Source organism: Odocoileus virginianus, chromosome 29, assembly GCF_023699985.2.
Source record: "Odocoileus virginianus isolate 20LAN1187 ecotype Illinois chromosome 29, Ovbor_1.2, whole genome shotgun sequence".
Classification (NCBI taxonomy): domain Eukaryota; kingdom Metazoa; phylum Chordata; class Mammalia; order Artiodactyla; family Cervidae; genus Odocoileus; species Odocoileus virginianus.
The window spans coordinates 14359451-14387163 of NC_069702.1; the positions used below are offsets into that span (position 1 = coordinate 14359451).

At 41.3% G+C, this 27713-nt stretch overlaps 1 protein-coding gene across 2 annotated transcripts in view; it reads left to right on the forward strand.

The window, feature by feature from the left end:
• Positions 1-380: 380 nt before the first annotated feature.
• Positions 381-27713, forward strand: part of HSD17B11 (hydroxysteroid 17-beta dehydrogenase 11) — a 36731-nt gene continuing 9398 nt past the window's right edge. The window contains exons 1-5 of one of the 2 annotated variants that reach the window (XM_070458159.1): positions 381-752; positions 5662-5769; positions 8319-8450; positions 10528-10634; positions 17220-17357. In XM_070458159.1, coding sequence (XP_070314260.1) covers positions 540-752; positions 5662-5769; positions 8319-8450; positions 10528-10634; positions 17220-17357 — 698 coding nt within the window. In that variant the 5' untranslated portion in view covers positions 381-539. The remainder of the gene's footprint in view (positions 753-5661; positions 5770-8318; positions 8451-10527; positions 10635-17219; positions 17358-27713) is intronic. The other variant, XM_020911594.2, reaches the window with a different exon arrangement.

Sequence of the window (27713 nt, forward strand, 5' to 3'; positions counted from 1 at the left end):
TTCTCAGCCAGCGAGAACAATTGGCCTTCTCCCGAGGTTCCTTTTAAACAAGAAGCGACATCCGCATCCCTTAACCAGGGTGGGGGAACCATCAAGTTTCAGGAAAGCCTCTGGACTGAGCACCCTGCCAGTTAGCCTTGTAACTTTAAAAGGAATTGATCACATTTACCAAAACAAGTGGCAACGAACCCTCCAAGGTCGGCCCGCGAGACCACGAAAAAGTGAGGAAAAGATGAGCCTCGCAGCGCACCTCAACTAGAAAGCTCCCCCCACCTCCCGCGGCTGGGTTTTTGTCCCTCCCAGATTTCTGAGCTGACGAGCTGTCGTTCCGCACTGCAGCCTGAGCCAATTGCCAAAGACCTAGCCAAGCCCAGCCCAGCGGAAGGAACGGTTTCGGAGTTGTTTGTTTCTCTGCGATAAAGGAGCCTTTCCTTGTTCTCGCTTTTACAAGCGCCAGTCTTTGACGGAACAATCTCCCAGAAGCAATTTAGAGTGACTGGTAAAACGAAATATACCCAAAGCTCGCAGCAGCAAAAAAAATGATCAAATTCCTTCTGTCCGTCTTCCTGCTTCTGCCCTTTTTGCCCGTCTGCATCGTAGAGTCTCTCCTGAAGCTTTTTATTCCTAAGAAGAGAAAATCAGTCACCGGAGAGATCGTCCTGATTACCGGAGCTGGACACGGAATTGGCAGGCAGACTGCCTACGAATTTGCCAAACTTAAGTGCAAGCTGGTCCTGTGGGATATAAATAAGGTAATAGTGCTTACTGTTTTTTACTTTCTAGTACCTTTCATCTGTGTTGCATTTTGCTGGCAACAGCCCCTTACAGCATCTCTGTTAAGTAAGTAGGAAAAAAATTACTAGTATTGCCATTTTATAGAAGGGGGGAAAACATGCATCAATTAATGTGTTGGTGTTCACACTAGTGGCTCAGATGCTAAAGCGTCCGCCTACAATGCAGGAGACCTGGGTTCAATCCCTAGATCAGGAAGATCCCCTGGAGAAGGCAGCCCACTCCAGTCCTCTTGCTTGGAAAATCCCATGGACAGAGGAGCCTGGTAGGCTGCAGTCCATGGGGTCGCAAAGAGTCGGACACGACTGAGTGACTTAACTTTCACTTTTTTCACATGATAAGGAACCTAGAGGATGTAAGGTTTCCAGTTATTGCTTATCACTAATTTGACATTGTCAATTTATCTTCAGTTCAGTTCAGTTGCTCAGTCGTGTCCAGCTCTTTGAACCTGATTTCACTAATCCCTCTGGCTTCTATTTTTTGACTGCTGAGCAGCATGTGGGATCTTCCCCAACCAGGGATCAAACCTGTGCCTTCTACATCGGGAGGGTGGAGTCTTAAATCTTATCCTGTAGGAAAAGTCAAAGCTTTAGCTAGTGTGTTAAAAAAGAGGTTTGCACCTATTAAGAGAAAAATCTTGCAGCTACTGAGATAAGTACATTTAAAAGATACCCAACAGAAAGCGACATTACTTTGTCATAGTAATTTCCAAGAGAAATTTTTAAATCACCTTTTAGTTAAAAGCAATGGGGGAAAAAAAAAACTTTCAAAGTAATTCCCAGAATAGGTGTACCCTGAGGAAGGGAGATGAACTTAGACTCTTACCTTTTATTATTTGACCAGTGTTGGATGGACAGAGGGGCTTGGGGGAGCCACACGATGCCAAGAAACACCATCCCTTACACAACATCCAATGGTATAAACAAGAATTCAGGGGGCTGAGGTTGGCTGAGAGCTAACCTGGCTTCCCTGGTGACTCAGAAGGAAAGAATCCACCTGAAATGCAGTAGCCACAGGAGATATGGGTTCAGTCCCTGAGTGGGGAATATCCCTTGGAGGAGGACATGGCAACCCACCCCAGTATTCTTGCCTAGAGAATTCCATGGACAGAGGAGCCTGGCAGGCTACAGTATTTAGGGTCGAAAAGAATCTAACACAACTGAAGCAACTTAGTTCACATGTACGAGAGCTACCCAGTGAATGGGTGATTGAGATGCCATCAACAGATACCCTTCACTGTCTGTTGCCCAAATGTTAAGAACACAGTGGCAAACAAGAGATAGAGTCCCGTGCTCTCAATCTCTGAGGGAAATAAGCATAAATAATTACATGTCAGCGAAAGGTAGAAACTAGGCCCAGCCTCCTCTGGACGTGGTCGCAGCAGTAAGTGGCAGGCAGAGTGGTGTGGTCAGATGAACTCCACACTTCATGGCTAACTTACTCAGCATCGTGCGTAGCTTCCTGGAGCCTTAGTTTCCTTTACTGCAAAATCCATACGATAAGCGTACTTTCCTCAGAGGAATGGGAAATAAAGCATGTAGTGGTACTACCACACAAAGCATGTAGTGGTACCTGCCATGTGGTAAACACACCAAGTGTTAAGTTATTATTATTCCTTCACAAAATGAAGTTTAAGCGAAAGTTCAAAGGTGTATGAGTTTGGTTATGCGTCTAGATTCGTGACTCCCAGAGCCCAATGCTAGTTTGTACAAACTTTTTTCTGATCTGGAATGAAGTACATTTGGTGGTGGTTTAGTTGCTAACTCTTGTCCGACTCTTTCGACCACGCGGACTGTAGCCTGCCAGGCTTCTCTGTCCATGGGATTCTACAGGCAAGAATACTGGAGTGGGTTGCCATTTCCTTCTCCATTACTCAACAAATACTTATTGAGCACCTACTATCTGCCAGAAACTTCTAATGCAGAACTGAGGATACAGCAGTGAGGAAAATGTTATGAGCTAGGGACAATAAACAGTATATACTAAAATGTGTAATTGTTGGATGTTGTTAAGTATAATTGAAAAATAAAACATGAAAGTGGATAGGGACTCTGCCTATACTGTGGGGATGGCAGAGGTGGGAGTGTTGATCTTGTACAGAAGGCCTCACCAAGATGGAGGCAGTTGAGTCAAAGTCAGAAGAGGCTGAGGGTACAGTGAGTCCCTGGCTTATCTCTGCAGAGAGGGATCCACAAAGACAAAGCCTGGCACAGAAGGGAGAGAAGTGAAAGAAAGCTCTGTGTTACTGTTGTTTGGGTGCAGTAGTAGATATTAGCCACCAGCTACTTGTGGCTGTGTAGTGTTTGAAATGTGACTTGGCAGAATTAGAATGTGCTTGAGGTATGAATGGCTTCCCTGGTGGCTCAGATGTTAAAGAATCTGCCTGTAATACAGGAGACTAGGGTTTAATCCCTGGGTCGGGAAGATCCCCTGAAGAAGGAAATGGCAACCTGCTCCATTATTCTTGCCTGAAGAATTCCGTGGACGGAGGAGCCTGGTGGGGTGCAATCTATGGGGTCGCAGAGTCAGACATGACTGAGCAACTAACACTTATGCTTGCTTATAGATATAAATACTCATGGCATTTCAAAGACTTTCTTATTAATTACTTTTGTATGGATTGCATGTTGAAATGATTATATTTCCTAATAATAAATATTTCAAAACAATAATATTTTGGGCATAGTAAGTTATATAAAGGGGCTCTCCTGGTGGCTCAGGTGGTAAAAGTGTCTGCCTGCATTATGGGGGACCTGGGTTTGATCCCTGGGTCAGGAAGACCTCCTGGAGAAGGAAATGGCAACCCACTCCGGTACCCTTGCCTGGAAACTCCCATGGATGGAGGAGCCTGATAGCCTACAGTTCATGGGGTTGCAAAGTTATATAAAATGTACTAAACTAAAAAAATTTTAATGTGCTACTAGAACAGTTAAATATATGTGGCTTACATTATATTTCTGTGGGATGGCTCTGGCATAGAAACTGAAGGAACAGCAGCTCCAATCATGAAGGTTCCTGTAGGCTGTTTGTGCTTCAGTTTTTACTAGGGAAACCAGTGGAGGGTTTGGAACCAGTTTCTATGAAGAGGTTCCTCGGGCTGCTGGGTTGCAGGGAAAGCAGTTAGGAGACTATTGTGATAATCCAGGTAAGAGATGGGCTTGCCTGGTGGCTCAGCTGGTAAAGAACCCACGCAATGTAGGAGACCTGGGTTCGAGCCCCTGGGTTGGGAAGATCCCCTGGAGAAGGGAACCACTACTCATTCCAGTATTTTGGCCTGGAGAATTCCATGGACTACATAGTCCATGGGGTCGCAAAGAGTCGGACATGACTGAGCAACTTTGACTTCACTTCAGGTAAAAGATAATGTCGGCTTGTCAGACCCGGCTGGTAGTAGCAGAAGTGGTCAGAAAATTAAGGATAATATAGGGAGCATGTATTATGTGAAATTCATTTAGTTTAAATAATTTTATCTTCTACTTTGAGATGATGTTCTTCCTACTCTTTGGTGGATTATATATATAGATATAAATCTATTGTTCAGTTGCTCAGTCATGTCCAACTCTTTGCAACCCCATAGACTGCAGCACTCCCGGCCTCCCTCTCCTTCACCATCTCCAGGGGCTTGCTCAAACTCATATCCATTGAGTCGAGGATGCCATCCAACCATCCCGTCCTCTGTCATCCCCTTCTATCTATATCTATCTATTTATTTAATGAAATTACAGTGATAGTAAATATAAATAGCTGCTGTGTTAGTTTTTAACATCCTTAATTGGCTAAATAAAAGTTTGGCAGTCCTAGTTCTGTATATTCAGTCAGTTCAGTTCAGTTCAGGTCAGTCTCTCAGTCGTGTCTGACTCTTTGCGACCCCATGAATTGCAGCACGCCAGGCCTCCCTGTCCATCACCAACTCCCGGAGTCAACTCAAACTCATGCCCATCGAGTCAGTGATGTCATCCAGCCATCTCATCCTCTGTCGTCCCCTCCTCCTCCTGCCCCCAACCCCTCCCAGCATCAGGGTCTTTTCCAATGAGTCAACTCTTCGCATGAGGTGGCCAAAGTACTGGAGTTTCAGCTTCACCCAGGACTGATCTCCTTTAGGATGGGCTGGTTGGATCTCCTTGCAAATATCCAACCTATTGGATCTCTATTTCCACCTATTCTCCTTCCCCAGTCAGGTTTAGTGGTTCTTAGACTTTTTACAATCTGTAAGCTCTATGAAAAGTAGACGAGTGAATATACAGCATATTAAAAAGCAGAGACATCACTTTGCCAACAAAGATCTTTATAGTCAAAACTATAGTTTTTCCAGTGGTCATATACAGATGTGAAAGTTGGACTGTAAAGAAGGTTGAGCACCAAAAAATTGATGCTTTCGAACTCTGGTCCTGGAGAAGACTCTTGAGAGTCCCTTGGACTCCAGTATTCTTGCCTGGGGAGCCCCATGGACGGAAGAGCCAGGCAGGCTACAATCCATGGGGTCACAAGTCAGACACGACTGAAGTGACTTAGCATGCACATGGAATACACACATACACAGAGTCACAGAGTATGACAGAACCATGGAAAGCAACTATGCTCCCGTAAAAATTAATTTTAAAAAAGCATGTGAAATTCATGAATACACGCTCAGTATTTTAAGACTTTGGTCTTCTTTTAAAAGCTTGCCTTCAATTCAGTTCCAAATAAGAGAAATTCGTTGTAGTACGGAGAGTGAAGCGTGCCTATATCCCTGTCAAAAATGCATTAGTTAAATTCTTGTCCAGTCCTAGACCCGAGAATCTCAATACCCTTAGCTGTTTTCAGCTGTGTGTATTATCTGCTCATGTCATTTATCTTGCTCTCCTTGCCCTTCGTTGCTTTTTGCAGCATGGAGTTGAGGAAACAGCCGCCGAATGCAAGAGACTGGGCGCGAAGGCTCATGCCTTTGTGGTAGACTGCAGTAACCGAGAAGATATTTACAGTTCTGCAAAGAAGGTAAACTTCTTTTAAATTTGGTTCCAATCGTATTGTGCCAAAACTGGGGAGGATTTGGAGATGACCCCTCTATGATGTAGGCAAAGTAAACAGAAGTTTTGTGGTTCCTCCAAGGTTGTCCAGCTAGCCAGTGGCAGACCCTGAACCTGAAACTGAGGCTCCCAGACTGTAGTGTGTTCTGGAGTTTTCCGGGGAACTTGGTTAACTAATTAACTTGTTAACTAATTACTGTAATGGTAGAAAGGCTCATTTGGACCTGGGAAAATTCTTTAAAATACACATGCCTGGACCTCACCTCTAGATACTCGATTCAATTAAACTCTCAGCCTGCTTTCATTATTAAGAAATGTGAAAGCCCTAGGGTGGGATATTATGTGATGATGAGGAGCTGAAGGATGAAGATAAGGTCAGGAGTGTCATTGGCAATATAAAGCAGTAATTTATATCTTGTCCCTGATGTGTGCGCGTGCTCGGTCACGTCTGACTCGACGACGCTCTGGACTATAGCCTGCCAGGCTCCTCTGTCCATGGGATTTCCCAGGACAGAATACTGGAGTGGGTTGCCATTTCCTTTTCCAAGGGATCTTTCTGACCCGGGGATCAGACCTGGGTCTCCTGCGTTGCAGGCAGATTCTTTTTTTTTTTGCAGGCAGATTCTTTACTGTCCAAGCCATGAGGGAAGTCATGAATTTATATCTTGAGTCCTGTTACTTTGGAGGCATAATGGCAGCTTCATCAGTTCAACCACACAAAATGTCCTCTTTCTCTCAAGAACTTAGGGGCATTATTCTGAACAACAGTTTTTATGTTGTGCTAGAGATGAGGAGACAGGTACACATAGTGTTTGTCAAGGGCCAGACCACTCAGCTTGACCACCCAGTAATTTACATACAACCTGATGAAATTAATTTCTGACTGCTGAGCGTTTAGCAGTGACACATTCATGCCCTTCTGATGTGCTGACCAGCCTTCACTCCGACTTCCTTTCTGTCTGAAGTGGCATGTCTTGGGCTCTGAGGTCAGAGAATCTGGGAGAGTTTCATCTCCATGTAACCTTAGTTATCCATGTGACCTTGGGCAAGAAACAACCCTTCTGTGTTTCATGTTTCTGACCTTTATTTTTTAATTTTTTTTAAATAAAAAGTTTTATTGGAGAAAAATAGAACCACCACGTACACAGGGAAAAGAGCACAAAAACTCAACTGATACAGAACTGAAAGTCACAACTACCCAATGTTGTTTGCGATTACTTTTCAATTTCTTAAATGGCTTCCATCAATTTTTTAAATAGCCTTGCCAATTTTTAGCTGAAATAGAATCAAGTTTTCAGAAAATTAAGAGCCTCAGCAAAGGGACCAGCTTTTAAGATAACAAAGGTGACACCAAGAGTCTCCTAATAGGACCAATTCTACCTAAAAATTCTTGAAGCACATAACCACTGAATCTGGTAGAACAGTAACTCAGAGACCATCAGGGATTAGTTAGAACACTGACTCAGATGGTCCAGTATGCAGAGAGGGCAAACAAAAAGCTGCATTTCCCTGTCAGATGAGTTCACATAAGAAAACCAAGGAGGTGCTAAGAAAATACAGGCAATGGCTGCTCAAAATAATTAAGAAGGCATTCTAAATACCACATATTATTAGACAACAGTGTGTAAAGTGATGCAATTAGAAAACAGGCAACTTAAAAAAAATATGGTCACAGGTCTTTGAGAACTCAAGAAAACAATCAATAGCAAACACAAGAGCTGAAAGTCTTCTCAGCTGAGGGTTGAAAGTGAAAGTGAAGTCGCTCAGTCATATCCGACTCTTTGCGACCCCGTGGACTGTAGCCCACCAGGCTCCTCCGTCCATGGGATTCTCCAGGCAAGAATACTGGAGTGGGTTGCCATTTCCTTCTCCAATGTCTCTGACCTTTAAAATGAGCATGTAAGAATTACTACTTCATAGAATGGTGAGAATTAAATGGGATAAATAATGCAATCGTGTAAAATGCATAGCATAGTGAAAGGCTTTAATGGGCTACATGCCACCTCTCCTTCAGTCCCCCAACTGCTGGGGGCTGCTACTGGTCCATGACCTGTTAGGAACCAGGCTGCATAGGAGGTGACCAGTGGTTGAGCAAGTGAAGCTTCATCTGTATTTATAGCTACTCCCCATTGCTTGCATAACCACCTGAACTCCGCCTCCTATCAGATCAGCAGTGGCATTAGATTCTCATTCTCATTAGATTCTCCCACTGTGAATTGTTGTTTATCTGTCACTGGTTAGGTTTTTGTCAGACAAATGCCTCTTGGGTTCTAATCAATAGAGAGCAAAGTCAAGAGACTGAATTGCAAAAGAAAATTTCTACCTATTAGATTTACAGACAGGGCTGTTTTGAAATTAAGGACTTAAAAAATTTTTTTTTCCCACTTGACACACAGGTTACAAAACTACTTTTTTTTCACGTCTAATAGAAAGAGTTATATTTCGTTAACAGTCATTGCATGCAGACCTATTCCCAGACCTCTAAATGTTGCAAATATTTTAATTTTATTTTTGAAGGTGAAGGCAGAAGTTGGAGATGTTAGTATTTTAGTAAATAATGCTGGTGTAGTCTACACATCAGATTTGTTCGCTACACAAGACCCTCAGATTGAAAAGACTTTTGAAGTTAATATCCTTGCACATTTCTGGGTAAGTATGATTTCTTTTACCAAAAACATTCCCTTTTGTGTAACCCAAGGATTAAGTTTAAAGTGAAGCTTCCTTTTTTTTGTTTTTTTTTTCCATTTATTTTTATTAGTTGGAGGCTAATTACTTTACAACATTGCAGTGGTTTTTGTCATACATTGAAATGAATTAGCCATGGATTTACATGTATTCCCCATCCCGGTCCCCCCTCCCACCTCCCTCTCCACCCGATCCCTCTGGGTCTTCCCAGTGCACCAGGCCTAAAGTGAAGCTTTCAGCAGACATAAGGTTGAATCAGATCAATTTTCTCCAGATAGATACTGAGAATAACATTATACAAAGAAACCTTTTACATCCTGTGACCAAATCCTATCAAATCATTCTTCCCTTCCCTCAAAAAATATGAGTAATATGAATTAATAATAAGAATAAACTTTAGGTGTTATATATGTTTTAATTCTAAGCTAGATTTTTACATTTCTGTGTGATCTGTTCAGAGATGAGGGAGGGATTAGAGATTATCTGAGTCATTTTCTGTGATTCTATAAAAGGTGAACCCAGTTTACCTGTTTACTTTCAGAGTCTCACAAGACTTAGGCCTTATATTATTTCCTGGTTCCAAAATTGCAAACTTTATTAGGAACTTCACCATTCAAGATCTTAAATGGTGAGAGAGAGAGAGAGAATGAGAGAGAGAGTCTAAATGTTGGTCAAATAGCCGGTACATAAGAGAGCCCCTTAAAGATTTCTTGGATGTGAGTTTGGGATGAGTAATCTCAGAATATAAATCGGTATAGTCACTGTAGAAAATAGTATGTAACTGCCTTAAGAAACAAAAAAGAGAGCTACATATGACCCAGCCATCCCACTCCCAGGTACACGTGCATAAAAAATGAAAACTCTAATTTGCAAAGGTACATACACCCCAGTGTTCATAGAAGCATTACAATAGCCAAGACATGGAAACAACCGAAGTGCCCATCAACATATAATTGAGACTTAGAAGGTGTAGTAAATATATATACAATGGAAATGTACTCAGCCATAGAAAGAATGAAATATTTCCATTTGCAACAACATGGGTGGACCTAAAGAATATATTGAGTGAAGTAGATCAGATGGAGAGAGACAAATATATGATACCCTTTACATATGGAAAATGAAAAATGATACAAATTAATCTATATACAAAACGGAAACAGATGCACAGACACAGAAAAACTTATGGTTACCAAAGGGGAGAGGGAAGGGAAAGAGACAAATTAGGAGTCTGGGTTTAACAAACTGCTAGGCATAAAACAGATAAGCAACAAGGATCTACTGTATAGCACAGGGAATTATATTTATTACCTCATAATAACCCATAATGGAAAATAATATGAATATATATATGTATATAAAACTGAATCACTTTGCTCTGCACCTGAAACTAATACAGTATTGTAAATCAACTTTAGTTTAAAAGAAGGGATATTGGGGTTGGTGAAAATGCAGTATTGTTTCATTTTATTAGCTCCAAGTTATTGACATCCATTTTTTATATTTTTATGCCTTAAAAGTTTGTGTCTTTCTGCCGCTCTGAAAATGTATTTTTTTCTGAATCCCCAGCATAGAGTAGGTGCTCAATAAATATTTATTGTATAAAATCATTCAGTGACTGTTGCAAGGTTTTTGTCACTTCAGTATTTTGATGACATAACCAAACTCTTTTCTAACAATTTCACCTTAAATGTAAAATTTTTAATAACTCTAGTTATTATGCTTGTTCAGTATATGAGATGAGAGAAGATGTCAATGATGGAAGGTGGAGGAACTGGAGACATACGAAATTAACAACTTAATTGAGATGGATTCTCAAAGCTTTCAGTGTTCATTGTTTCACTGAGCTTTTCTAATCTGGGCATCCTATCTGCATTATGTTGCCACATTTTTTTTTTTCTTTTATGAAGATTAATCTAGGTTTTTTTCATTGATGAAATGTTATGAACAATGTTAACAAAATACACCTTCATTTTGAAATATTCCCACTGGGTTTACAAATCAGAAATAATTTTTTTCCTCTTAATAAAAACATTTCTAGACTACAAAGGCATTTCTTCCCGAGATGATGAAGAGTAATCATGGCCATATTGTCACTGTGGCTTCAGCAGCTGGGCATACTGGGGTCCCCTTCTTACTGGCTTACTGGTATGTAAACATGTGTTTTTTTCATTGGTTCCTGTGCTTAACTTGAGTGTGATTTCTTGAGTGTAATGGCTATTGTTAACAATGATAGGCTTTCCTGGTGTCTCAGATGGTAAAGAATCTTCCTGCAGTGCAAGAGACCTGATTTCAATCTCTGGGTCGGGAAGATCCCCTGGAAAAGGGAATGGCAACCCACTCCAGTATTCTTGCCTGGAGAATTCCATGGACAGAGGAGCCTGGCAGTCTTCAGTCCATGGGGGTCACAAAAGAGTCAGACACAACTGAGCAAGTAACACACAGACTTCCAGTGTTGCTGAAATAAGCAGAAGGAGTTGCAGAATGTCTCTTGCACAACAACCTTATCAATCATTAATCCTCTCCTAGGCTGATGATTTGAGAGGTGGCTACAGGGAAATTATTCAATAGGAAGCCAAGTGCTTCAAGCATTTCGCTTCCCTTTTAGCAGCAAGGAATTAAAACGAGGGCAGGATTTTTGCAAGATGAAAAAAGTTAATATTAATCGTTTTAATAAAGTAATTTTGTGGAAACTAACCATTATAAAGAGAATATAATCTGGGATTCCAAATTAAAAACATCCAGACAATGAAATTGTTGTAAAAATGAATTTTAATAGTTCTTCTAAAAACCCATGCTATTATAATAACTAAGAAGTTACTGTGACAAGTAGGGCACAGTAATGGTGTGGAGAATTAATCAGTGAGGTCATGATAGCCATGGTCATCCTACTGGTTGCAGGCACCCTGTTAGTTGTTCGCTGTTTCTGTATGTTAGCAAATTATCACCCTTTAATGTTGAATTATGACTATGCAGGTAAATAGATATTGCTCAAATTTGTTTTCTACCGAATAAATGTGCTCTTTTGGAATTAAGTATCTAAATTTTAGAAGTAACACAGATGTAGTTGTAAATGTAGCCATTGATATGTCTGTAAATATGGGATTTCCCTGATAGCTCAGTTGGCTAAGAATCCACCTGCAGTGCAGGAAACCCTGGTTCAGTTCCTGGGTTGGGAAGATCTGATGGAGAAGGGATAGGCTACCCACTTCAGTATTCTTGGGCTCCCCTTGTGGCTCACCTGGTAAAGAATCCACCCACAATGCGGGAGGACCTGGGTTCGATCCCTGAGTTGGAAAGATCCCCTGGAGAAAGGAAAGGCTACCCACTCCCTGGAGAATTTCAGGGACTGTGTAGTCCATGGGGTCGCAAAGAGTCAGCCACAACTGAACGACTTTCAGTTCACTTCACTTCATGTTGGTCCTTTAATGGACCGGAACCTGGTGGCCCGGAGAGTAAGAGAGAGAAAGAGGCTGCTATCCCCTGGTTTACGCGGAAAGGCAACAGAGCCCTGTTCTTAGGCCTCGCTGCCGCACGTGGGCACGGGGCGCCCTCTCGAGTGGGTGAAGGCGCGGTGCGCCTTCTCGAGAGGGGCTTAGAAGCCCGGGCAAGAAAGTGAGCTCAGCGGGCCTCCGCGCTCCAAGGAATTAGCCAGAAATAGACAAATAGAGAAAGACAGAAAGAATAGAAAGAAAGACACGGGGACCCAAGCTCTGATGGAGCAAAGGTGTTTTAATCTTCATGGCGTGGGCATATATACTGTAGTTATTCTCAGCAAAGACAAAGATTAAAATTCCAGACTTATAAAACATAAGACGATCCCTATCAAAGAGAGACTTGCAAACAATCACCTTTTACTGTATGGCTCATAAAAAGGAAGATGGTACTTATCACCGTCATGAGAAATGCCTGGATTCCTCAGCCCCGGGAAAGGGGAAAGGCATGCCTCTCCTCTTATTTCCTGAATATTCAGGAATCAATAAGGACCAGAGGGTTCCTGACAGATCCAAAACAGCACACAGGAAGCCTCTTGTTAAATGCTTCCTGACAACTTCAGGCTCTGGTGGATAACTTATTTTCTTATGACATATAAACATATGAGCTTAGCAGCAGAACCTGCTGCTTTCAGGTTCTGAAAGCAAGAGAGTGCTTATCTTTCATCAAGAGAGTGATATACACACAAAAATCGAATTAGCGTTTAGGGGCTATTACTTCAAAAGAGACAGTGTGCAGTCTAGGCACAATAGGTCTGTCCTGTGACTGCTTTAGCAGTATTTCATCTTTTTTTAAAAAACTCAAGTCAAGGCTATATTTATTTCTAAAACTATTAGAAAATACATATATACCAAGAGAGAAAGAAAGAAAATGTAGATGAACAAAAAGAACAAAATAAAAATGACTTCTCTTGCCATTACCTAAGAACAACCAACCAGTCTGTGGATATGGTTAGACTAACTTTGCAAATTTGTTTGTTCTTTTTGTTCATCTATAAACTCTAGCTGGTATATTTTGTCAATTCAAATAGCCAATTTAGCATGAAAGTTACCAGTATGGGAAGACATGCCAAAATTGAGCACTAAACATTACCTTGTAATGAAATATTATCCAAAAGAATAATTTGGAATAAGAAAATATTATTGAGGTTATTATTCAATTTAGTGGGCTTTCCTGCTAGCTCAGATGATAAAGAAACTGCCTGCAGTGCAGGAGACCTGGGTTCAATCCCTGGGTCAGGAAGATCCATTGGAGAAGGGAATGGCTACCCACTCCAGTATTCTTGCCTGGAGAATTCCATGGACAGAGGAGCCTGTTGGGCTACAGTCCATGGGGTCACAGAGTCAGACATGATTGAGCAAATAACGCTTTCATACACACAAAGTGCAGTAAAAAAATCCACTCACGTTAGCTTTGAGATATATATATATATATATATATATTTAAGAACAAATTCACTCTGAAGTTCAAAAATATAAAATTCCTTCAACATACTCAAGATCATTAACTATGAGTTTTAATAAATTTCTGTACTTTTGGTTCATTTCAGAAAAATCAGAAAAAACAGTTTAGTTGAAGAAAAAACAAGATTATTTATTGGTAATCTCACACACAGAAATAACCATGATGAGCATTTCTTATCATTTTTTAGGACATTTTTAATGTAGAAATACAGTCATACTTTGAAAAAGATATACATATATAATTTTTTTAATTTAAAGTGAACATTTTGCATGTTAAATATATATATGCAACATCATTTTCAGTTTTTGTTGGGTAATTTATTTTTCCAGATTCTTTCAGTTGCCAGGAACACAAAACTTAAACTGCCTCAGACCGAAAGAGACGTCTTAGGCAGGCTTTCTGTTGCTAAGATGGCCACCAGCCATGCTGGAATAATGTCTTCTCAACTCCCAAGTCTAGCAGCAGCGGGCCCTCGTTCTGGAGTTCACAAGTGTTCTAGTTCTGGAGTTCACAAGTGTTCTAGTTCTGGAGTTCACAAGTGTCCTAGTTCTGGAGTTCACTCTTAACTAGACAAACTTGAATCCAACTGCTGTACTGGGGTGTAAGCCAGCAAAACCAACGCCGCCTTAGCAAAATGAGGGAATATGAATGCTGACAGAGGCAAAAACAGCCTCTGTCCACTACAGACATTTTCAGCTCTTTCCAACCATTTGCCTTCATGAACTGGATACCCCAGGGACTATCCTTGACTATAAATCTTTAGAGACATGATTGATTATTTCCTTGGGATAAGTCATTAAAAGAGAAATTACTGGCTCTAAGAATATGCATAGATAGATAAATAGTTAGGTAGAATTATTATTTTTTTGGCTGTTATCTCATGACATGTCGATTTTGTTCCCCAGCAAGGGATCAAACCCGCACCCCATGCAGTGGAAGCACAGAGTCTTAACCACTGTGCTGCCAGAGAAGTCTCCAGCATGGCATATTTTTTTAATGAATTTTATACCTTTTGCCAAATTGTCTTCCAGAAAATGCTGCCAATTAACCTGTACTTTGGAAAACTGCCAGTTAACCTATACTTTGGAAATTCTGTTGAAAGTTCCCTCACTTTTTTTTTCCACTTTTTTTTCTTAAAGCTGAGACATATGACTTAAAAAGATTGCCAGTCCAGTTCTATAAAATGAAAGTATTTTGTACATTGAAAACAACTCAAACAAATAAAAAATTTCCTACTATCCTTACTGTTACGCCTAGGCACAACTTTTATCTTTTTCTATTTGGTATTTATATTAATTACCCCTGAAAAGATAAAACATTACATATACATATATCTCTTGGTATTTGGGGGCTTCCCAGGTGGCACTAGTGGTAAAGAAGCTGCCTACCAGTGCAGGAGATATAAGAGATGCATTTGATCCCTGGGAAGATCCCTTGGAGCAGGGCATGGCAATCCACTTCAGTATTCTTGCCTGGAGAATCCCCTGGACAGAGTAGTCTGGCAGGCTACAGTCCATAGCATCACACAGAGTTGGACAGTCGACTAAAGTGATTTAGCACTCATACACATTGGTATTTTTATTTTGTAAATTTTCTGCTAATGCCCTTAGGCATTTATCCATTAGAATATTGTCTTATTCATTTGACTTCCTCAGTGGCTCAGTGGTAAAGAACCCACCTGCCAATGCAGGAGATGTGGGTTTGATCCCTGAGTTAGGGATCTTCCTCTGAAGGAAATGTCAACGCAATCCATATTCTTGCCTGGAAAATCCCATGGACAGAGGAGCCTGGCAGGCTACAGTCCTTGGGATCGTAAAATGGGTCAGACATGACTGAGATGTTCATTCATTTATAAAAATTGTCGTTTATTCACCTAATTCTTACATCACCCTAATCCTTGTCCTCTAAGTTGCAAATGCTTTACCAGTTTGTCATTTACCTCTTCACTTGGTTGTTGTTTTTGTTTAGTCACTGAGTCAATTTCCCAGGCAAGAATACTGGAGTGTGTTGTCATTTCCTTCTCCAGGGGGTCTTCCCCACCCAGGGATCAAACCCGCATCTCTTAACATCTCCTGCATTGGCAGGCAGATTCGTTACCACTAGTGCCACCTGGGAAGCCCTTAACTTGGTTAGGAGCTAATATAAGTTTTGACTATATCATATTAGTGGTCTGCTTTGCCACCCAAATATAAAGCCTAATTCCACAATTTCATTTTGTCTTTGGGCAAGTTCTATAATTCCACCTCTACCTACATTTCTTTTTTGGGAAATGAAGATCATAATAGTATCGGTTTCACAGAATTGTTGTAAGGAATTAAATAATGTATCTGAATAACTGAGGTCAGTGTCTGTTATACAGTAATCAATTTTAGATATGATTATTTTGTTTCTGTTGTGTGCCGAAGATTTACATTTTATGTAATTGAATCTAGCAATCTTTCTTTTAAGGCTTCAGTAAATGTCTAAGCTTCAGGAAAAAAGGATAAAAGAGAACTTTCCACAGCTTTCTGTTTTCCAAAGCACAGGTAAATTGGCAAGAATTTACTTTGTATAATTGCTAATCTGTATAGGCTTAGAGAAAAGCAATCTATCTAGTAATTAATGGTACTGAATTATACACTTAAACATAATTAAAATTGTAAATTTTATATAAAAATATTTTGTATAATTTTAAAAATTAATAAAGTAATATTCTAAAACCCATTGAATTGTATTTCTAAGTGAGTGGATTATATGGTATGTGACTTTATATTTTTCAGTATTGCTACTTTCTCTAAAAGCCTAGTTGGAAAAGTAATGTCCAGTTAAAATATGGTTATTTCCATTCTCTTTCCAAATGAAGGCACTATGATGATAAGAATTGCTTTACATTTTGATTTATTCACTTGAAAAATATTTACTGAGCACCTATTATAGGCCAAGCACTGTGCCAGGCCGTGGGGCCTGGGATTCATTGGAGACCAAAACAGTCATGGAGATTATTATAGTGAAGGTATGGGGCCAGACATTAAAAAAATTCATTCAAATGAATAATTACAAACTCAAGATGTGCTTCATGGAAAACTGAAGATTACTGTATAATGGGGAAATAATATAGACTAGGGTTTTGGAAATACATCTTTAAGAAAGTCAAGCTAAGACTTAAAGGAAGAACAGGACTTACCCAGGAGATTTTCCCAATAAATTCCAGGACATGTTGTAGTAAATAATGAACAGCCTATAGTGACACTACATTTTTTGGGGAAACAGCAACAACAAAAATGAACACCCTACCAATTTTCTTAACAAGACATTTAAACCTACTCACTTCTCTGATAATTGCTGAGATACAGTCAATGCTTCTTAGACTTTGTTGTTATTTGTTGTTTTAGTTGCTAGTGGTGTCTGACTCTTTTGCAACCCCATGGACTGTAGCCCGCCAGGCTCCTCTGTCCATGGAATTTTCCAGGCAGGAATACTGGAGTGGGTTGCCATTTCCTTCTCCAGGGGATCTTCCCAACCCAGGGATCGAACCCATGTCTCTTGCATTGGCAGGCGAGTTCTTCAGTGCTGGGCCACCTGGGAAGCCCTCTGAGACTTTACTGTACCTGTCAGTTTGCCCGAGGGTCATCTAGAATGCAGATTCTAATTCAGCAGGTCCTGGCCAGGCCTGAGATTCAGATGTGGCCCAGGCTCTCTAGCAGAGCACCACACTTACCTAAGGAAAACAGATATCTGAGTTAAGTAGATGTAGCCGCTTTCTTGAATTATTTTATGAACTCTGGTTATTTTCAGTTCAAGCAAGTTTGCTGCTGTTGGATTTCATAAAGCTCTGACTGAAGAACTGAGTGCCTTAGAAAGAACCGGAATCAAAACAACATGTCTCTGCCCTAATTTCGTAAACACTGGCTTCATCAAAAACCCAGGTACCAGGTAAGTTGAGGCAAAAAATGGAGACAGAAGGATTGGTGGTTGCTATGAATATCAACCATTCTATAGGTTTTCCTAAGTATTTTTTTTTCCTAAGTATTTTAATCCTTAAAACACCTGATATTCGAGGCCCTAGCTCATCTCAGTTTCAGCTTTTTTAGACTGTGGGAATATATAGAGAAAGAGAGACAATGTATATAAACAGATATGAATGACACAGTGAAGTTGCTTAGCCTTCCTTTTTTCTTCCCTTAGGTGGTGGTTCTCAGACTTCAGTACATTTACCTTTCTCTAGGAGTACTGAGAACCATGCAGGGGTCCCACCTCCAGAGTTGTGCATTTCTTCATTTTGGTCAGGATAGAGTAATGGTGGGGAAGGGAGCCTGAAACTCTGTATATTTAACAAGCATCATAATTATTTCTTTTTTTATTTTTTAAAAAATATTTATGCATTTGTTTGGCTGTGCTAGATCTTATTTGTGGCACATGGGATCTTCCTCCTTTGTTGCATCATGCCAACTCTTAGCTGTAGGATCTAGTTCCCTGATCCAGGCCCCCTGCATTGGGAATTCAGAGTCTTAGCCACTGGATCTCTAGGAATGTCCCACATCATAAGTAATTCTGATAGAGGTGACCAGTACCACAGTGTAAAAAGAAAAAAAGCTTTCCTTTGGTAATCTAGAGATCATCCTTCAAATAAGTTCAGTTTAATTGCTCAGTCATGTCCGACTCTTTGCAAGCCCATGGACCACAGCACATCAGGCCTCCCTGTCCATCACCAACTCCTGGAGCTTACCCAAATTCATGTCCATTGAGTCGGTGATGCCATCCAACCATCTCATCCTCTGTCATCCCCTTCTCCTCCCACCTTCAATCTTTCCCAGCATCAGGGTCTTTCCCAATTAGTCAGGTCTTCACATCAGGCGGCCAAAGTACTGGAGTTTCAGCTTCAACATCAGTCCTTACAATGAATACCCAGGATTGATCTCCTTTAGGATGGACTGGTTGGATTTCCTTGCAGTCCAAGGGACTCTCAAGAGACTTCTCCAACAGCACAATTCAAAAGCATCAATTCTTCAGCACTCAGCTTTCTTTATAGTCCAACTCTCACATCCATACATGACTACTAGAAAAACCACAGCCTTGACTAGACAGACCTTTGTTGACAAAGTAATGGCTCTGCTTTTTAATATGCTATCTAGGTTGGTCATAACTTTTCTTCCAAGGAATAAGCGTGTTTTAATTTCACGGCTGCAGTCACCATCTGCAGTGATTTTCAAACCCCCCAAAATAAAGTCTACCGCTATTTCCACTTTTCCCCATGTATTTGCCATGAAGTGATGGGAATGAATGCCATGATCTTAGTTTTCTGAATTTTGAGCTTTAAACCAACTTTTTCACTCTTCTCTATCGTTTTCATCAAGAGGCTCTTTTTTTTTTTTTTTTTTTTCTTTCTGGGTGGTACTATTCATTCATTTTCGGCTGAGTGGGGTCTAAGTGGCAGCAGGCAGTATCTTTTGTTTTGGCCCAGGGACTCTCAAGTTGAGGCCTGTGGGCTTAGTTGCCTCGAGGCACATGGGATCTTAGTTCTGAGACCAAGGAAACCAGGGATGGAGCCTGCATCCCCTGCATTGGAAGGCGGATTCTTAACCACTGATCAAAGGAAAAGTCCCTGGGTGGTACTCTTCAGTGAAAAGGGGAACTCAAAAGGAAGAGTGTGATTGAGGGAAGGAGTCCCTTTTAGGCATGATGAGTTTGAAGTGCCTGTGGGTGATCACAGGGAAGGTGTTAAGCAGGCCAGCAGCTGGTGACACAGGCCTGGAGGTCAGGAAGGTGTGCAGGGATGTGGTCATCAATGTGGACAGAATAGTGGAAGTGGGAGGTTGTCCAGGGACAGGGTGTGGAGTGAGAAGAGCCTTGGACAGAACCCTGGGCGGCACTGCTTCAAAAGGAGGCAGAGGACCCCACACAGGAGACTGGTGGGGAGTGGCCGGAGAGCAGCAGTTAGGGCCGGGTGGGAGCTCAGAAATGAGGGGAGGGTCAGTGAGGTCAAGTGCTCCCAGGGGGCAAAGGATGGCCAGGATAGAGAAGTGTCTGGATTTGGTAACTAGGAGGCTTTTCATGGCCTTGGGAAGCGGGGAGGAGCCAGTTCGGAATAAGTTTAAGAGGGAAGAGGTGAGGAAAGGGTGATATAGTCTGGTCAGTTCTTTTATGAAATTTAGTCAGAAAGAAGAGGAAAAAATGTAGCCCATTAGTCTCCATTAAATAGGCCTTTGAATTTTCCACAGTTTGTTGTGATCCACACAGTCGAAGGCTTTGGCATAGTCAATAAAGCAGAAATAGATCTTTTTCTGGAACTCTCTTGCTTTTTCGATGATCCAGCAGATGTTGCCAATTTGATCTCTGGTTCCTCTGCCTTTTCTAAAACCAGCTTGAACACCTGGAAGTTCATGGTTCACATATTGCTGAAGCCTGGCTTGGAGAATTTTAAGTATTACTTTACTAGCATGTGAGATGAGTTCAATTGTGCAGTAGTTTGAGCATTCTTTGGCATTGCCTTTCTTTGGGATTGGAATGAAAACTGATCTTTTCCAGTCCTGTGGCCACTGCTGAGTTTTCCAAATTTGGTGACATATTGAGTGCAGCATTACCTTTCAGGATTTGAAACAGCTCAACTGGAATTCCATCACCTCCACTAGCTTTGTTCATAGTGATGCTTTCTAAGGCCCACTTGCCTTCACATTCCAGGATGTCTGGCTCTAGGTGAGTGATCACACCACTGTGATTATCTGGGTCATGAAGATCTTTTTTGTACAGTTCTATGTATTCTTGCCACCTTTTCTTAATATCTTCTGCTTCTATTAGGTCCATACCACTTCTGTCCTTTATCGAACCCATCTTTGCATGAAATGTTCCCTTGATATCTAAGTTTCTTAAGAGATGTCTAATCTTTCCTATTCTGTTGTTTTCCTCTATTTCTTCACAGTGATCGCTGAGCAAGGCTTTCTTATCTCTCCTTGCTATTCTTTGGAACTCTGCATTCAAATGAGTATATCTTTCCTTTTCTCCTTTGCTTTTCACTTCCCTTCTTTTCACAGCTATTTGTAAGGCCTCCTCAGACAGCCCTTTTGCTTTTTTGCATTTCTTTTTCTTGGGGATGGTCTTGATCCTTGTCTCCTGTACAGTGTCACAAACCTCCATCCATAGTTCATCAGGCACTCTGTCTATCAGATCTAGTCTCTTAAATCTATTTCTCACTTCCACTGTATAATTGTAAGGGATCTGGTTTAGGTCATACCTGAATGGTCTAGTGGTTTTCCCTACTCTCTTCAATTTAAGTCTGAATTTGGCAATAAGCAGTTCATGATCTGAGCCCCAGTCAGCTCCTGGTCTTTTGCTGACTGTATAGAGCTTCTCTATATATTGGCTGCAAAGAATATAATCAATCTGATTTCGGTGTTGGCCATCTGGTGATGTCTGTGTGTAGAGTCTTCTCTTGTGTTGTTGGAAGAGGGTGTTTGCTATGACCAGTGCGTTCTCTTGGCAAAACTCTACTAGCCTTTGCCCTGCTTCATTCTGTACTCCAAGGCCAAATTTGCCTGTTACTCCAGGTGTTTCTTTTTTTTTCTTCTCCCCAGGTGTTTCTTGACTTCCTACTTTTTCATTCCAGTCCCCTATAAAGAAAAGGACATCTTTTTTGGGTGTTAGTTCTAAAAGGTCTGGAAGGCTCCCCTGGTAGCTCAGACCGTTAAGTGTCTGCCTGCAATGCGGGAGACCCGGGTTCGATTCCTGGGTCAGGAAGATTCCCTGGAGAAGGAAATGGCAACCCACTCCAGTGTTCTTGCCTGGACAATTCCATGGATGGATGAGCCTGGTGGGTTCCAGTCCATGGGGTTGCAAAGAGTTGGACACAACTGAGCGACTTCACTTTCTAAAAGGTCTTGTAGGTCTTCAGAGAACTGTTCAACTTCAGCTTGTTCAGCATTACTGGTCAGGGCATATACTTGGATTACTGTGATATTGAATGGTTTGCCTTGAAAAGGAACAGAGATCATTCTGTCATTTTTGAGATTGCATCCAAGTTTTGCATTTCGGACTCTTTTGTTGACCGTGATGGCAACTCAATTTCTTCCAAGGGACTCTTGTCCACAGTATCAGATATAATGGTCATCTGAGTTAAATTCACCCATTCCAGTCCATTTCAGTTTGCTGATTCCTAAAATGTCGACATTCACGCTTGCCATCTCCTGTTTGACCACTTTCAAATTGCCTTGATTCATGGACCTAACATTCCAGGTTCCTATGCAGTATTGCTCTTTACAGCATCGTACCTTGCTTCTATCACCATCACATCCATAACTGGGTGTTGTTTTTGCTTTGGCTCCGTCTCTTCATTCTTTCTGGAATTATTTCTCCACTGATCTCCAGTAGCATATTGGGCACCTACTGACCTGGGGAGTTCATCTTTCAGTGTCCTCTCTTTTTGCCTTTTCATACTGTTCATGGGCTTCTCAAGGCAAGAATACTGAAGTGGTTTGCCATTCCCTTCTCCAGTGGACCACATTTTGTCAGGACCTCTCCACCATGACCCGTCCGTCTCGGGTGGCCCTATGGTCAATGTGATTAGATTGGTTAGATTTCTGTGATTGTGGTTTCAGTGTTTCTGCCCTCTGATGCCCTCTCTCAGCACCTACGGTCTTACTGGGGTTTCTCTTACCTTGGACATGGGGTATCTCCTCACGGCTGCCCTTCCTGACCTTGGATGTGGGGTATCTCCTTTCGGCCGCTCCAGTGCCACACAAAATTAGTAACAGATCAGAATCTTTTCTTGGTTAGAAAATAAAATTACAAAGGATTGGCACTGAGGTTAATTTTTAATGTTTCCTGTCTTTGAGAATAGCTTTAATATTTTTGTAAACATGATGGGTACCTTAAAAAAAAATTCCAAGATACAGAAAAATACAAATAAATTTTTTTTCCATTTCATTTAAACCCTCTATCCAGTGGAGACTATTTTTAACATTTTGAAGAACACTCTTTTGGACATCTCTTTGAAAATGAAAGTGATAGTAACTCAGTCATGTCTGACTCTGTGATCCCATGGATTGTAGCCCACCAGGCTTCTTTGTCCATGGGATTCTCCAGGCAAGAATACTAGAGTGGGTTGCCATTTCCTTCTCTAGGGGATCTTTCTGACACAGGGATTGAACTCAGGTCTTCTGCATTGTAGGCAGATTCTTTGCCATCTGAGCCGCTAGGGAAGCACAGACATCTCTTTTTGTACAGATTAAATGTCTAAATTTCATATAACTGGCATATATTACACATGAGACTCTAGAAGCAGTAAGTAAACTGCTTGTTCCCTCAGCATTATGATTATAGACGACAAGGTATTAGTGTTGTTTAACCACTGATTCGTGTCCAACTCTTTGCGACCCCGTGGACTGTAGCCTGCCAGGCTCCTTTGTCTATAGGATTCTCCAAGCAAGAATACTGGAGCAGGTTGCCTTTTCCTTCTCCAGGGGATCTCTCAGACCCAGGGATCAAATCCTCATCTCCTGCTTGGCAAGTGGATTCTTTACCACTGAGCCTTCCACGAAGCCCATAGGCGGCAATACTGTATTTAAAAAATTCAAAGTTGCTTAGAAGTTAGATTTAAAATGTTCCCATCACAGAACAGAAATAAATATGTAATGAGATAGAAGTGTTTGTTACCTAATGCTAAGGTCGCAGTCATGTGGCAATATATAAATATATCAAATCAACCAGTTGTACACAAATTTATATAATATGTAAATTATATCTCAATAGGAATTAATTTTTAAAAGTTCACTGAAACTGAAATGTATTCTCAAAGGAAGAGGAGAGTGTTTTCCCCAAGATAAAATTTGCCAATATTTAGATGATAAAATAATATATTTGAGTCAAGCTTATCACTTAGACTGTCTTTCAGCAGTTAAAAACAGACATTATATACATATATATATTTTATTGTAATTAAATTTTTTATCCTTGCCCCCAGAATGAGCCTGAGAAAAGCTGACGTTCATGATGGCAAGGGTGCCCTCTGCTGGTCAAACTCCGCTAGTACAACTAAAAAACTATTGGGGACACTTGTTGGAGAGGGTGGTGAGGGAAAGGGTGGTGAGGGGAAGTCGACCTGACTCTAGCCTGATCAACAATATAACCTGACTAAGGAAGGGTCTGGAGCTTGTCCTGACACAGGAACCCCTTTGAAGATAAGCTGATGTTAGCATGCCAAAGGTGAAGTTGGGTTTAATGTAGAAACTGAGTTCCAATTCAGTTCGGTTCAGTTCAGTCTTGCTTTCATGCATTGGAGAAGGAAATGGCAACCCACTCCAGTGTTCTTGCCTGGAGAATCCCAGGGACGGGGGAGCCTGGTGGGCTGCCGTCTATGGGGTCGCACAGAGTCGGACACGACTGACGCGACTTAGCAGCAGCAGCCCTCTGATGGAGGAGGATAGGAGACTTATGGAAGCTTCCTGATGGGAGGGATTGGCTGTGGGGAAAACTGGGTCTTGGGCTTATGGGCACGGCCATGCTTAGTAAATCTTTAATCCAATTTTCTGTTGATGGGTGGAGCTGTGTTCAGTCCTGCTGTTTACCTGCGGCCAAACCATGCTGACCAAACTCGCTCCAGCACCACGCAGCCCCTGTGCTCCTGGGGAGTTCCAATTAGAGGACAGAAAAATTCTTACTTCAGTTTGTATTTTGGACACTAAATAAAATCTCCAGTTTTCTTAAACCTCATCAACAGTACTCTGCTTAGGGAGATCAATTAACTTGACTGTAATTGGCAGAACTGAGTTTCAGATTGAAATTTCATTTTTTTTGCAGAGGGACAAGCCTTTGAGAAAACAGGAAGCAGTTCTCCTCTAAGGGACCAGTTCAGAATAATTTGTATTATATTACTGTTGGTACTTATATTCTCTTTTAAGGCACATCAAAGATGTAGCTTATTGGTTATTATATTTACATATCTAACACACTGCAAGGAAACTGGTTTACTGTGAGGGTTATAATGTAGCATAATCTGAGTTTATTGGAATTAAGTATAATCAGGTGCTCCAAGTAAATTTTTTGCCGGCTAACAGTTATTTTTGTTAAATAAATTTGGCTCAGTGGTAAGGAATCCATCTGCCAATGTAGGAGACACAGGTTCCACCTGTGATCTGGGGAGACCCACGTGGCTTGGAACAGCTAAGCCTGTGCACCACAGCTATTGAGCCTGTGCTATAGAGCCCCAGAGCCACGACTACTGAGCCCACAAACCCTAGAGCCCACGCTCCGCAACAAGAGAAGCCACTGCAATGAGAAGTCCGAGCACTGCAAGTCGAAAGGATTCCTTGCTCTCTGCAATTAGAGAAAAAAGCCCTCGCAGCAATGAAGACCCAGCACAGCCAAAAATAAGTACATTAGTTAATTAAAAAATAAATACACTTGGATATCAAGAAATCATCTTATTAAAAGCCTTTATTGAAAACCTACTAAATACAAGGTATCCTGGTGGCTCAAACGGTAAAGAATCTACCTGCAATGCGGGAGACCTGGGTTGGGAAGATCCCCTGGAGAAGGGAATGGCTACCCACTCCAGTATTCTTGCCTGGAGAATTCCATGGACAGAGGAGACTGGCAGGCTACAGTCCATGGGGTCGCGAAGAATCAGACACGACTGAGCAACTTTCACTTTTCCACCTTTCATTGAAAGCCTACTAAATACCAGGTACCCTACTAGGTCTAGATATCTGACATAAATTACCTCTGATCTTTAAGATGGGAGGACTAGATTTGGACCCACACCATAGGTTGCCTCCCGCAGCTCTGATCCTTATAACAATCTGCAAGATTGCCCATTTTATGGACGAAGAAGCTGAAACTTGGAGAAGTTAAGAAAATTCCCCAAGGTTCCGCAGTCCCAGAAGGGCAGACTGGAATTCTTACTTGGGTCCCTGACTCCAAATGCCCCTCTATTACTAGCTTTCTTTTTTCTACATAATTTTTCATTGAAGTTTTTCCCCAAGAATCTTTATTTTTCAGATGTATATGAAGTGTTTCATTGGAAATAGCTTTATTGCTTTTAAAGAGTCTACGCTTCCTATTTGGCTTCTTTTCCTGGTACATGGAAACATACATACTATTTATATAAGCTCCCTTTTTGTTAACTATATGCCGCCCTTAGCTTTCTGTGTTGATATATAAAGAGCTCACTTGTGTGCATGTGCTGTCATGTCCGACTCGTTGCAACCCCAACATCTATAGCCCGCTGGACTCCTTTGTTCACCGGATTCTCTGGCAAGAATACTAGAGTGGGTAGCCATGCCCTACTTCAGGGATCGAAGCCCCGTGTCCTGCATTGCAGGCAGATTCTTTCCTGTCTGAACCACCAGGGAAGCCCAAAGAGCTACCTTACTCTTCTTTTTTCTTACCTTACTCTTTCTTTATTTTTATTTTTGGCCACACTGTGTGGCATGTGGGTTCTTGGTTCCCAGACCAGGAATCCCACCCGTGCCTCCTGCAGTGGAAACTCAGTCTTAATGGCTGGCCTGCCAGGGAAGTCTCACCTTATTCTTTTTAATGTTAGCCTAATTATCTTTGGATGTAAATTTTCTCTGTTGAGGACATTTAGATCTCTAATCTTTCGTTATTGAAATAAATGCATATTTTTGTGTGCATGTATACATGTGCATATATACATTGTGTGTTTATATATTCACATATATATATGTATGTGTGTGTGTGTCTTTGCTTGCCTTTCCAACCATCTTATTTTTTTCTTTTCCCTTGTTTTTATTTTTTTCTTAATTTATTTTTAATTGAACAGCAATTACAAATTTGTGTTGGTTTCTGCTGTACGTCAACATGGATCAACCGTAGTTATACATATGGCCCCTAACTCTTGAGCCTCCCACCCCATCCCCTCACTCTAGTTTGTCGCAGAGGCCTGGTTTGAGTTCCCTGAGGCATATAGCTGATTCCTACTATCTGTCTTACATGTGTTAATGTATATGTTTTCATGCTACTTTCTCCATTCGTCACAGCGTCTCCTTCTTACCCCCTCCCCCGTGTCCATAAGTCTGTTCTCTATGTTTGCATTTCTGTTGCTGCCCTGCAAATAGGTTCATTAGTACCATCTTTCTAGATTCCATATGTATGTGTTAATAGATGATATTTGCTTTTCTCTTTCTGACTTACTTCATTCTGTATAATAGGCCCTAGGTTCGTCCACCACATTAGCACTGATTTAAATGCATTCCTTTTTATGGCTGAGTAATATTCCATGTGCATAGGTACTACAGCTTCTTTATCCATTCATCTACTGATGGACATCTAGGATGCTTCCCTGTCCTAGCTATTAAATAATGCTGCACTGAACATTCAACCATCTTATTATAATTATTTTTTTGAAACAAATTATTGGGTCAAAAAGTAGGAACTTACTTTTGATTGATTGATTAGATTACCCTCCTAGAGGATTGTTTTAATTTATCCTCCCACTGGCCGGGTATATGTGTCCATTCCTCTCACCTTTGACAACTTTAAATATTCAGTTCAGTTCAGTTCAGTCGCTCAGTCATGTCCGACTCTTTGCAACCCCATGAGCCGCAGCACGCCAGGCCTCCCTGTCCATCACCAACTCCCGGAGTCCACCCAAACTCATGTCCACTGAGTCGGTGATGCCATCCAACCATCTCATCCTATGTCGTCCCCTTCTCCTGCCCTCAATCTTGCCCAGCATCAGGGTCTTTTCAAATGAGTCAGCTCTTCACATCAGGTGGCCAAAGGATTGGAGTTTCAGCTTCAACATCAGTCCTTCCAGTGAACACCCAGGACTGATCTCCTTTAGGATGGACTGGTTGGATCTCCTTGCAGTCCAAGGGACTCTCAAGAGACTTCTCCAACACCACAGTTCAAAAGCATCAATTCTTCGGCACTCAGCTTTCTTTATAGTCCAGCTCTCACATCCATACATGACTACTGGAAAAACCATAGCCTTGACTAGACGGACCTTTGTTGGCAAAGTAATGTCTCTGCTTTTTAATATGCTGTATAGGTTGGTCATAACTTTCCTTCAAGGAGTAAGCATCTTTTAATTTCCTGGCTGCAGTCACCATCTGCAGTGACTTTGGAGCCCCCAAAAATAAAGTCCACCACTGTTTCCTTTGTTTCCCCATCTATTGCCATGAAGTGATGGGACCAGATGCCATGATCTTAGTTTTCTGAATGTTGAGCTTTAAGCCAACTTTTTCACTCTCCTCTTTCACTTTCATCAAGAGGCTCTTTAGTTCTTCTTCACTTTCTGCCATAAGGGTAGTGTCATCTGCATATCTGAGGTTGTCG